The sequence below is a fragment of the Papaver somniferum genome, chromosome 11 (genome assembly GCF_003573695.1).
Source record: "Papaver somniferum cultivar HN1 chromosome 11, ASM357369v1, whole genome shotgun sequence".
Classification (NCBI taxonomy): Eukaryota; Viridiplantae; Streptophyta; class Magnoliopsida; order Ranunculales; family Papaveraceae; genus Papaver; species Papaver somniferum.
This window is the reverse complement of record NC_039368.1, coordinates 47,423,444-47,435,941: the sequence shown is the minus strand read 5'-3', so window position 1 is coordinate 47,435,941 and position 12,498 is coordinate 47,423,444. Positions and strand designations below refer to the sequence as shown.

General features: G+C 38.6%; 1 protein-coding gene across 1 annotated transcript; it reads right to left on the bottom strand.

Annotated features, from left to right (window-relative positions):
• Nucleotides 1-544: 544 nt before the first annotated feature.
• LOC113320987 (formin-like protein 14) lies at nucleotides 545-10,111 on the bottom strand. Its single transcript, XM_026568874.1, has 18 exons — nucleotides 9,518-10,111; nucleotides 8,679-9,382; nucleotides 8,380-8,601; nucleotides 6,933-8,284; nucleotides 6,250-6,379; nucleotides 5,486-5,557; nucleotides 4,572-4,670; nucleotides 3,668-3,709; nucleotides 3,498-3,578; nucleotides 3,348-3,398; nucleotides 3,186-3,267; nucleotides 3,002-3,096; nucleotides 2,457-2,528; nucleotides 2,229-2,345; nucleotides 1,586-1,654; nucleotides 1,430-1,496; nucleotides 1,081-1,210; nucleotides 545-1,008 (listed from the first exon to the last, which is right to left on the bottom strand). Exons 1-18 carry the CDS (start codon nucleotides 9,639-9,641, stop codon nucleotides 909-911), a joined length of 3,609 nt encoding a protein of 1,202 aa, XP_026424659.1. The 5' UTR covers nucleotides 9,642-10,111; the 3' UTR covers nucleotides 545-908.
• Nucleotides 10,112-12,498: the final 2,387 nt, after the last annotated feature.

Below are 12,498 nucleotides of genomic sequence, written 5' to 3'. Positions count from 1 at the left end.
TCATTTTGACGTCATTCTGCACCCTAGCCAGATATAGAGCTACGTAGTTTTAACAAAGCGACAAATCTTCATCAATCATAAATTCCGCTGTATTAATATAAGGTTGAGCCATTACTCAGAAAATTTGTTGGTATAGTAGGAAGGTATGGTTTTGGAGTTCAATACGATTCAATTTATAAGAGGGAAATTAATAGCCGTTGTCAAGTGTGCACCTACCGGTTCTGTATGATGATAGTCGTCTCAACTCTCAAGACTCTCAACTGGAACTGAGTGTCGGCTCAATGTGAGTCAATCGGTCTAGGTTGCACCGGTGGTCTGTGTTTAACTCGATCGACTCAATTTGAGCCGTGATGAGCAAAACCTTTTAATTGGGAGTTTGTTCATCCGTGTTTGTCAGTCTCACGGTAGGTACAAAACTGGCAAATCCACTGATATACAGTCCCATCGTACTTGCTTTACAGGGGTTGATTTTTGTGTGCGTGGGACTTTAGATCTGCAAGAACCGGCTCATAATTAGGTGGCTGCACGACAAATATTTTCATTTAACACGACAAAAACACGATCAACCCAGTGCTGTTACAGCACAGGTTACTTCTGGTAGTATAACACTATAACCTTTAAGGTATGCAATAATTTACAATAATGAAGCATCTGTACGGTTGCTATACTATAAATTTACTCAATATACTTTTACACCTCATATTCATCGCCTCTACTCGTGGTACCGTTTTGTTTTCCATGGTGGTCATGCATGTCAGTTTCGTATCAGTTGCAATTGTCATTAGCATTGGCAACTATGTCACGTCATCTTTGCTAGCATGAAGGGTGAAATGCACAATAACAAAATCCCCTCCAAAAATTTCAGCATTGTTTCCTCCAGTCCACAACCATTCTGATGCAAGCCGATTTTATCTATAACAATTTACGTTGGACATTGATACAGTCGGACCTTCATTAACTTGGGGTCTTGAAGTGATGCTTTGCTTGCTTGTGCCTAGGATCGTCTGTCTACAAAATCTCATGCAAGTAAGTGGGCGGTGTTGCCGGATTTCGTAAATATCATAAATATTAACATTTTACTTTTTCGCAGAATTATTTGTGCTTTCTTTCATAGCTTTTTCCAGCCTTTTCTTTTCTGCTTCGGCCTGCTTAGCATTCTCCTCCCGTGATTTGCTGAACATCTTCACAAAGATTACCAGGGTTGATGTCACTGAAAAAAATAAACAGTTAACAGAAAGTTCAGAACTTTGTGCTACCAGACTTCATAAGGGGTACAAAAAATCATACTTCGAACACACCCTTGCAGAATAATCATAAGGGGTTTCTAGCATGAAAAGAAATACACGCTAGAAACGGGAAAAGATGACATACTGCAAGTAATTAAGAACGCATGAAAGTTGCGGAACTTAAAAAATAGGACACAACAAACCTTGCTCAAAGGGGCAGCGAGCTGGATCCTCCCCGAAATATTGAGATAGAGAATCAGCACTTCTTCCCTAAAAAATGAGTTGTACTTATTATTACTTCAACAATAAACACATAAGTATATATACATACATAACAAGTAACTATGAAAGTGACTCACCACTTCAGAGTATAAGGATATGAGTGACCTAACTTCAGCTTCAGCAGTATCAAGGAAATCCTTAAGAGCCTGAAAGAGAGAAGGCCAATAAAGCATTCTTCCGTATAACTAAGGAAAACATAGAGGTTGAAAAGGGGGACGAATTGGTCAAACTGAAAGCAACATCAGATCTAAAAGACATCACAAGCATCGTAGTAACAAGTGGAGTGGTGGAGGCCTTAACAGTTATTGTAGTTAGACCAGCATAACAGATTCCCTAAGCTACTGAAGAGTTTAAAGCGAACTTTTTTTCTTCGTGGGCATAGTGGCTCGACAATGAAATCAAAGATCATCAGCTGTCAACAAGAAAACTCTAATCTTCCCAGACCCAATTAACAACAAGCCTAAACTCATGTCCATAGCAAAAACTAATAAGTAAACCTAGCCAATTCAGTGCTTTAACTGCAAAACTGGAAATTAATCTAACATTGAAACTAGGTGGAACATTCCTTCTCCATCCTTACCACAGGTTGATGTGGCCCACCTAATTCCCCATCACCAAGGCTTTTCAAAGGAGGGAGATCATTAAATAAATCAAATATAACCACAAGATCCAAAGCAAACATTTTCACTGTTTCGGCAACCATGCAATACTTTCTCTCACCTTCTGAAATCCTGTGGAAACACCACCATCTGATTCCGAGGCAGTAAGCTCTTGCTCTACCTTCTCAAGACCCTTGCTAACAGCTTGCATTTCTTCAGCTAATAACTTCAGTTGGATCTGAGCAATTTTTTGTTGACATGATTGTCAAGAGAAATGCAACAAACCGAAGGACCAGAATTTTTCTACCTCAAATTTGAAATCAGCTATAAGGATCTATATTAGCCCTACCTTTGATGCTGCTTCCAAATGAACTAGATCTTTATCAAAATCCAGCACTTCTGGCATTTGTTCAGCAAGAACCTGGTGGTAAAAATCACCAAGTATGTCAGCATGATGAGAATCCAAATATAACAATGATACAATTAAGAAACATGGTTTAAGTATGAATATTTAAACAAACTAAGTAGATCCAGTCATGTATGACATTGGAAAACTAATAAAACATGAGAAGGGTGTGAAGAACCCAAGTTATCCAGCAGAACAGAATTGACCACGTAATTCTCACAAGACCGAGACTCATAAGCAATCAATAACAAAAATACCACATGTCAGTGCATTTCTGGATTCTAACCCCTTGTACATTTTTTGGCAAGGTGAAACACTCTCAAATGTTCCTTTCACCATACACTGAGAGTTGACAATTTGAATGTAAGAAGTTGTAAAATACTCCCATCGCTGGGGACCATGCTAGATTTCATATGAAACATCATCTATAAGCCATAGACACATCTCCAACTTAGGACCTAAACGTGTGAATTTTTTTGAAGTTCTACCTTGCATAAATAGTGCATCAATGTCATTTTATTGTTTCTTGCTCGAGTATCTGACAATTTAAGCAGGCTGTCCAATTTGAATCCGATGGCAGATCCTGCAAGGATGTAACTGGAAAGTTAAAACTGGCAATCGTTTTTGGTATTACAACCATATTACTGAATAAGATGGTTGCTAGAATGCTACCTCGTGCTGTTCCCTGATTCAATGCATTTCCTAAAGTAAGAATCGTCTGCATTATCTGTCGCAACTTTACCGAGTCCTTTACCTGCAAAAGAATTTGATATGCTGAGTTTACTTCAAGTATGAGTCTGCTCTTTCTTCAATTGATCATATTTTGAAGGATACCTCTCTTGAAGAACTGTTAATTGTATTCAAGTTTGATCTCAAATCCTTCACCTGGATAAAGTTAAAGGTAGATGTAAATTTGTTCAAGAAGATACAGAACGCACAGAGTACAAAGGTATAACATTATTCACCAACAACAGAATAAAATACCTGAGTGCTAAAGGTGATAGTAAATGAAAATACTCTTAACTTCGACTCTACTCGAGGAACACTCATCAGCTCGAGAAAAAACTGAAATTGTTGTCCATACATTATTAGCTTGAGAAAAAAGGAAGACATAAAAATCAACGAAAAAACATGCTCAAACCAGTAGAACGAACCTGCTCACACTTTCCTAAATTTTCCCTGTTTCCAGTGTAATTCTGAAAAGATGACAACAAAAAGTAAGCAGATTGTGACAATAATTTGATACTGGCCCGCCATTTATGAGTAAAGCATATGCATATTGCGAGGCCAAACTATACATTTACTTACAAAATGCAAGAAGATAAAAGAAAAACTCAAATTTCCCAAGCGATTGTGGGAAGACATGGATCCATAGGGCAGACAGAAAACTGAACACATTAAACTCCACATGGTAGCCTTTAGAAGATACTGTAGGGCTGATGATTCAAAAGAGTGGCAAAGGACAGATGATACACTTTTTCCGAGTTAAGAATCAATAGAATACGAGAAAAAAAAAGTGTTCTGTTGTCTGTTCTACCAGCTTTGGAGCTTTGGTGTATTAATCCATCACATAATCTTGTATAGTGGGGGTTCAAAATAACAGTTTAAGGACAGATGAAACAAGTTTATTTGAGCTAAGAGTAATTGTACAAATGAAACTGGTTGCTTTGGTTTTATTGATGAATGTGCTTAGACCTGGAATAATTGGTTAAATTTCAACTCATTTAGGAAGATGTCATAGTCGTCTGAATTTGCAAAAACAAATACAACTAGCCTACAATTTACATTTCTTGAAATTTAGAGATTGGATTGGGCTAAAGCGAAAGCTATAGTTAGCGAGAGCGAAATAGAGTTAGATAGCGAGTGCTATGGGGTGAATTTACGGCCTACTTTTTAGTTCTGTTCAACGTTCAAAATAGGAAACAAATCTTAAGCTTATGCTTATGCTTACACTTACAAAGCCTAATGCTAACTACTTACGCACTGGATGTCAAGCGTATGGATTCAACAAAATATGGAAAGATAGAAAAACTTGAGCAGAAACTTGATCATAATTACCTTCAGTGTTTCCATTTCTTCTTTAGTCGGGCAAAATTTAATGAGATTGTCGACTTGATCAATGTCCAACGCTGAGGTATCCAAAGCCAAAACTGCAGTCTGAGGTTAAAAAAAAACATACAAAATTTCAGTGCACCTTTTATCAGAAAAGAAACATTCCACCACATTTCATTCATATATTAAGAGTTCTGACCAAGGTGACAACAAACTTACACTGTAAACAGTAAAAAAGTGCAGGTCATATCAATATATACTAAAAATGGAAGAAAAAAAAAGTACTTTTAACTTCCTAATGCAGTAATTATTTTGCCATACTGCAAAGAAGAAGCACAACAGATGGGAAGAATGAGGGTAGTTTATCAATGCATCAAAATGGAGTAGAAGTTTTATCTCATTCCAATGTAGACACTTCACTAACTTTTTCTTTCCATTTATATAAATATATATATATAAGAGATTGTGCTATGAAATTTATTGTTACAAACGTAAATATGAGAACTAATGGAGAAAATACTGAAGATGTAGATAATGTGAACTATCAAAATTGTTGGTATTGCAAATGGAAGCAAGCACATAGCACAAATTCTGCTACTTGGGAATTATATAACTCTTCATTTGTTCACTAGCAAGATTATCAGTATTGCAAATGGAAGCAAGCATGTTTCATGGCACAAAATCCAGTCATTTGCTAACTTATTCAAGTCAAGCAAGAGTGCAGAAGAACTCTCTCTTATGTATTCATGTTCTTGAAACTCTAAAAATCACTCAATAGCGACCAGCTTATCAGGTATAATTGTGTATCGTTTTCATTTAACAGGCCCACGTTGATGCATGACGAAAGAAGCTAATCAAATAGGCCAATGCACAAACATTTTCTTAATAAAAACAAGCTGCATGAGGAAAGCCAAACTTACAATCATATCAGGTAGAGGCATTTTGATTTTTGTAAGCATGATTTCACAATTGTATGCTCGGCGTAGGTCAATCTGAAAAAGAAAAAAGACATATAAAGTTTATGTCCCTTCATATAAGTAGTTTTAAGCTAGCTAACTCTTTTCAAAGTTAAAGAAAGAGAATAAATAAGCAATACGGAAGACTGTGAAAGCATTTATTCTTATAGCATCTCCATAGTCCCGTTGGAAGTGACTATTGGATACAGCTTCTCCATCTAAAAGAAAGGTGATCCTAGTTAGCATATTGTGAAGATTTCTCCACTACGCATATCCAAGGTGGATGCTTCAAAATAAAATTATATATATCCAAGGGTGCACTAGGGGTTCCAATAACTGCAAAATACTTCTGGAAAGCCTTGATGTTTGGTTTCCTATAAATAAAAAATATAAGCAACTCGACCACAGCAATAAATTGATGTTCCGATTCCAAAAGATCGGATTTTAGGCAACTTCATCACGGCAGGCAATGATATTTCTGCAGGATAATCAACGCCCAAATTTTTTTTTTGAAAACCGACTCGGTCAACTTTTCACATACCTATCTTTCCTTTGGTTAGATAAATAATAAATAGTTACATGATGCTTCAAACTGAGACACCTTAACCTAAGAAATGTCGCTTATATCATTAGGAATGTCCAAGTTATAGTAGTGATAGATAATTGGAGATCTGTCAATAGATTGAAAAAAATCTTAATCCACTGCAAGCTCAAGTCAAAAAACGTACCAACTGCACTATCTCTGGTTTGTGGCCGCTTGTACCACGTCGAGTCCCGCCTTTCTCCGTGCCAGTTCCACTAGAGGCAACGGATGCCGAGAATAGACTTTCAAGTTCTGAAATATCTATTTCAGGGGCCCTGTGGAGCAATTCCATCAAATTTAAGATCTAGTCTCCAGTCAAAAACATTTGAATATGACCAAAATTAGTGTCAATAGCCATCTCTACTACATAGGATGTGAAAAACAACTGTTGGATCATCCAACTTGGATGGCATGCATAGTACATAATTCAAATTTTCAGACTGTTCAAACTGTGGACACATCCTATAACTGCTAGTAGCTAGAAGAAGACACGTAGTTCGAGGTGTTCAAGGGATAGAACAATTTCATAGAGCAGTTATGCATGTTGCTGGAATCCTAGTCCTGGTTGTGTGTGACTAGTTCAGACCATCTGATAGAAACAATAGAAAGCTTCGAAAAGGATAACCTAGACAGCAGGTGGTTCATTTTGTTGGCACAAATATCAGTGAAAATATTCTAGAAAAAAAACAGTTAATGACCAGTCATATGGGCCTATGGCACATTTTCACATTGTTTTTACGGAACTTCTTATTCGTTAATCATGTAATGCCTAGAGATAAAAATAAGTAGCATATGTCACAATATGAAACGGCTTCTATATGCACATACCGTGACTGATTTTCCTGTACTTGAGAATCATCCCATAAACTCCCTTGCATTGCTCGAGTTACTTTTACCCAATGTAATGGCTTTAGTGAAGCCTTTTTAGGAGCTGTAGTGTTAACCGCTGCTCCACGAACTTTTCCTTGACCAGGAGTTGGACCTAAGGATCTTCCTCTTCCAACAGATGGTGGTGGAGGGGCCGGTATGCCGGAATTCTTTGCGCCAGGGGGTGGAGGTGGACCTGGTTGATTTCCACGACCTGGCGGTGGAGGGGGTGGAGGACCAGGTCGTTTAGGTGCTTGTGGTGGTGGAGGTGGAACCGGACCTAGCCCAGTAGGTCCTGAAGGTGGTGGTGGAGGAGGTGGAGGTGTCATTTGGCCAGCTCTAGGTGCAAGGCCTGAACCCAGAGGTGGTGGTGGTGGAGGTGGAGGGGCTTTCCCAGAAAGTGGACGAGGAGGAGGAGGAGGGGGTGCTGGAGGACTTACACCTGAGATACTAGATCGAGGTGGAGGAGGTGGTGGACATGGTGGGGCACTGCTACTACAGATGTTAGAAGAAGGTGGAGGAGGGGGTGGTGGTGGAGGAGGGCCTCGACCATAAATTTTAGGGGGAGGTGGTGGCGCTGGTGGTGGCGGTGACAGTGAAGGGCCTTGACTAGAAACCCTAGGGGGTGGGGGTGGGGGAGGAGGGCCTTGACCAAAAATTCTAGGGGGAGGAGGTGGTGGTGGTGGTGGGCCTTTAGAAGAATTCAGTAGAGGTGGAGGAGGAGGGGGAGGGCCTTTAATGGAAGCCGGTACAGGTGGAGGTGTTGGAGGTGGAGGTGGAGGTTTAGGAGTGCTATCAGACCCAACAAGCAAAGGAGGGTGCGGTGGTGGTGGACTGTGCGTCAAAACTACTTTAGGCTGTGGAGAAGTGTCACATGGAGATCCACTATCATTTGAGGCAGAATCTTGAGTTGTGGAGTCATCAAGGAAGTTTACTGGTGGCTTTTTGAAATCAGACTCACTGTGATACTTTTCAAAATCCTCAAAATCCAAGATACCAGCGAGCTTAGAAGCATCATTTTCACTTTCAGAATTTGTCGGAGATGTCTGTACACTCACCTGACTCTGAAACCTTGACATTTCTTTCGCATCGCTCAAAATGATTTTTTCAAGTTTATCTTGTAAAGCGTTTGCAGAAAGTTGTCTGAGAAACCACAAAGCAGCATCACCACCAGTGTCAACCCATTCAACACCACTGAAAAGTTCTTGAACCCTAGAAAAAGCTTCAATTGGGAGTCCGCCTTTCTCCTCACCATTTAAAGTCGCAGTTGGAACTCTAGCAGGAGAGATGTTCTCAACTTCCCCAAAAAGAACCTGCAATGCAGTGAAGGCAAAATCAAGTGACACCTCCAGTTGATGTTTGACTACTTAAATGCAAGCAAATCCACTTCAGCACTATCAAATATTACCTCTGCTCGAAAACCTTTAGGAAATCGATCTTTCGAATCCCAAAGAATGTCCAAGTCCTCGGAGTTGAGCATCAATATGTTTGAGCGAATGAAACCAGTATTGAACATAATACGGAACATCATAATCTCTCGATCCAACTCAACATCCATATGGAGACACTCAAGGACAACATCTCCTTGAACCAAACATTGGATATCAATTTTAATCACATCGCAGTCAACCTGCAACAGTTTTTTGCATGAGATCGTACTAGAAAGTAAAATCGAGTTTTAAGATGCATGCACAGAATTATATCTACCTGTCCATAATGCCGAATGGACTTCTTTGTCTTTGACATGGAAAACAGCTCATGAGTTAAAAGCCCACCTTTACTACTGAGTTTTCGACCGAAAATACGAATTATTGGCCTACACCCACTTTGGGAATCAAAGTTTGGAATGCCTCTGAGGATGAGACAGTCCAAAGAAAGAGCCCTCTCTGTAGGTGGCCATTCCGGTGTTATATTTCTCCTGGCCACATAATAAAGGTAACGGAGCTGGGAGGGGAACGGATTCAGAGGCGATAGAAGCTTTAAAAAACCCTTAGGAGCCTCCCGATGGATTATATCAAGAACGCGGTGCTCAGGGCTGTGAACCTTTTTGAAAATAAGGAAACTAGCCAAAAGGAATGCTAGGAGAGGCCATCCTCCTCTTTCACAGTGGACCAGTACAATATTTTGCTGAGCACCCATAGATAGCCAGCTCTCGCAAACACGTAAAAAATGATGAATGATAGACAATGGAAGGATTGGACAACCTTCGTACTGCCGTGGGTAATCCACAACCGTGACATCATACTCGCACAGAATTTTGGCAAATCTACTTCTCTTTTCCCCTTCTCGAAAGTTAAATGCGAGAAAGGATGAATCCCAAAATTCTTCATTCAATTCTGTTATTACTTGTTGCAAGTAAATGTCATACATCCCATCTGGTAATGCCTCGGTTAAGAAACACGAATCAAAAACTGCACAAAACAACAAAACACACCCACAGTTGTAGATCAACTCAAATGTGGCCATTACATTCATTTAACAGTACAGAGCTTTCAAAATTAAACACCCTTTAAAAAAAATCAGAAAGCAGTGACGATGAATCTTACCGTAAACCCTGTCGAGAAACTCAAGTAATCCGTCAGGAGGTCTTTTGTGAAAGAATCGACTAAAAAGAGACAATTTATCCCTTCCTCCACTACTACTCCCACGACGACGATGAAGTGCAGCCATTTTTACATTAAGAAAAGAACCCTAGCTAGCTAAAATTGCAAAAATTGTGTGTTTTCTCCCCGGTGAATTACAAATTAATGAATTCTGAATCAAATCATAAACTAATATTTCTCATTTATCGACAGTATAAGCAGCACTTCACTTGAAATTAACCTATTAATAAACTTAAGACCATGAATTTGTATCATGGGGAAGAAGAAAAGTTAGCAAATTAAACACCTGACCTTGATTGAATTTCTGATTAAGAACCTCAAAAATTAGTTGCCTGAACAAGCTGTTAGGGTTAATAATGCTGCTGCTTCTGGTGAAGATGGGTAATGGCGGTGGAATTTTAACGGTCCGCAAATGGTGAGAAAAAGAGAGAAAGTTTTGTTTGAATTTTTGATTTTTGAATGAACAGTTTAGACTTTATTAGAAAGAGAGAGAGACAAGGGAGAGGAGGAGGGTTTTCTTTCTGAAAATGAAAACAAAATGATTCTGAGAATTGTTGTCAATAGAGTATTTGTTTCGGTGGCAAGTATTACATCAAAAATGGTCCACCTACTTGTTTATATGCATTGGATTTTCTATCGCTGAACGTAAGCGCCTTGGATCTAAGTTGACCGAGATAAAGTTTATATGTAGTTTGGTCGACGTTTTGATGGAGGTTGAAGCTGGGGTTGCACACAGTATGGTTTGGTTCCGTTTTTGACCGAACAAAAACAAAAACCGATGAGCTTGGTTTTTCTGATTCAAAATTTATATTATGGTTAGCCATGTTCGATCTCGGCAGAAACCGAGCCAAGTTTTAGAATGGTAAACTGACAATATGAATGTTGTAATGATTATAGGTTCAGTGAAGCATGTACAAGAAAAGTACGTCATTTTTTTTAAAGCAACGGCCTAAAGAAGGCTAAAGGTTGGTCTCAATAGTTGTCGTAAGCCAGATTGGAGATCTAGACCAAAAACAAGTTTCAGAATTATCCTTGGTTCAAGCAACCAAAGAGTGAGCATCATTGTTACAAGATCTTGGTTGAAAAGAAAAAATACAAGATACATAGAACTGAAAAGAGAAATGTCCTTAAAGAGTGCATTCGTCTGTTGATTGTCTTCAAAATTTCCAAAAGGGAATTGGTCAACCAGAGCTTTAGCATCACCTTCAACAATGATGTCAATGAGTTGTTGTTCCATTGCTTTCTTCAAAACTTCCTATATGGCTCTGGTTTATGCTTCTTATGGAGAATATACTTCAAAAGTGATAGGAGCACAAAATGATGGTTTGACATAAGAACCTCGCACTATGTACGTATCCTGCAATATTAGCCAAAGAGACATGCATAGTCGGAAGCATCATCAGTGTTGCATTTGATCCAACCAGTTGGAGGAGGCATTCACTTAGCAGTACCAATGACATTAATGACGAGGAAATTGGGGTATAGAGGGATTCCTAAAGACAATCATAGCTCTATCTCTAGCAATAACAGTTGTAGGATTTTTCTTTTTTTTTGACTGAAAATCAGGCTATTTTTACAATTCTTGATAGACCGCATAACAAATGCAAACTTTTTTTTTGACTCATCAGATAAATAAGTAATAGCATTAACGATCCAATGATCAAGCCAATCAAGCAAACTCGAGTTATGAAAGTTATAAACAGGCAAGCAAAGAGAAAAACAAACGCAAAGTGAAGCAACAAAAGGACATAAAACCAAAGCATGCATAGCAGATTTATTCGTAAGACAAACATCTAGGACAGGTTATAGTATCAATTGGCATTCTAATTTGCAAATGCACTTCCAAAGAGTGTTGCCTGGGGAAGGTCTTGGACCTCTGAGACCCATTTAGAACTAAATCTACCATTATTTCAAAGTTGTCAAGCCCTGTTATCAGGAGTACATTGCTGGCTTAAGGGAATGGTAACAATCTTCTCTACAAAATAATTGTCAAAATAGGTGTTCAGCCTACAAATATTCCAGGATTTAGTATCAGAATCAATGAAATATGACACTCCAAGACCAAGGGATTAAGGAACAAGGGGATTTGGTTTAGCAGAACCTAAAGTTGGAATCCAGTTATCACGCCAAGTGTCCATGAATTGACTATCACACATAATCCAGGATATGAAAGGTTTTATGAGTTCCTTAATAATATGGGGGAATCTCCAAGTCGAATAGCAAGTATAAGAACACTTGGCATTCAAAAAAAAAAAAAAAAGGTAAGTATCTAGCTTTAAGGATAGTGCCTAATAGAGATTTAGGGTTTTCAACAAGTTTCCAAGTATTCCTGGCTAACATAGCAAGATTATTTAACTCAGCTTTCTTAAAACCTAGTCCACCTTCACTTTTAGTGGAGCAGAGAGTATCCCAGCCTAGTAATTAAGTGAAGTTTTCTATCTTTGGGGTCAAGAGTTTCCTCCCACCAAAATTTACAAATATGAGAATCCATTTTCCTGCAAAGTACTTTAGGAATGAGAAAAGAAATCATTTGGTAAATAGGTATGGCTTGACAAACATGTTTGACTAGAGAGGTTATAACTGCTTGAGACGTGAGTTTATGGAACCAAGAAGTAATTCTAGCATAAACAGATTGCAAAATACTCATATGAGTCCGGATTTTGTACTTATGAAAACTAATGGGGGTGCCCAAATATTTCTCACCTAGGTCCAGAAAGCTAATGTTAAGGATATAAGAGGGTTGTTGGGTTAGTTTGGGAGAAAAATCTTTACAAAAGAAAATCCCAGATTTATCAAAATTAATTTTCTGACCAAAGGCAGAGCAGTACTTATGTAGATAATCTCTAATAATAGTAAAATCCTAGATAGTGGCCTTAAAAAACAATAAACAATCATCAGCAAATAACAAGTGAGTAATAAGAGGA

Bases quoted from the DNA above. Each gene is read 5' to 3' on its own strand.
- LOC113320987 (XM_026568874.1), bottom strand. From the start codon at position 9,641: ATGGCTGCACTTCATCGTCGTCGTGGGAGTAGTAGTGGAGGAAGGGAT. The intron at 1,211-1,429 runs GTTTGTTGTGTC...TATTTTTTTCAG, and splicing joins TCGCTGCCCCTTTGAGCAAG to TGACATCAACCCTGGTAATC. The intron at 1,009-1,080 runs GTAAAATGTTAA...GAGATTTTGTAG, and splicing joins ACAAATAATTCTGCGAAAAA to ACAGACGATCCTAGGCACAA.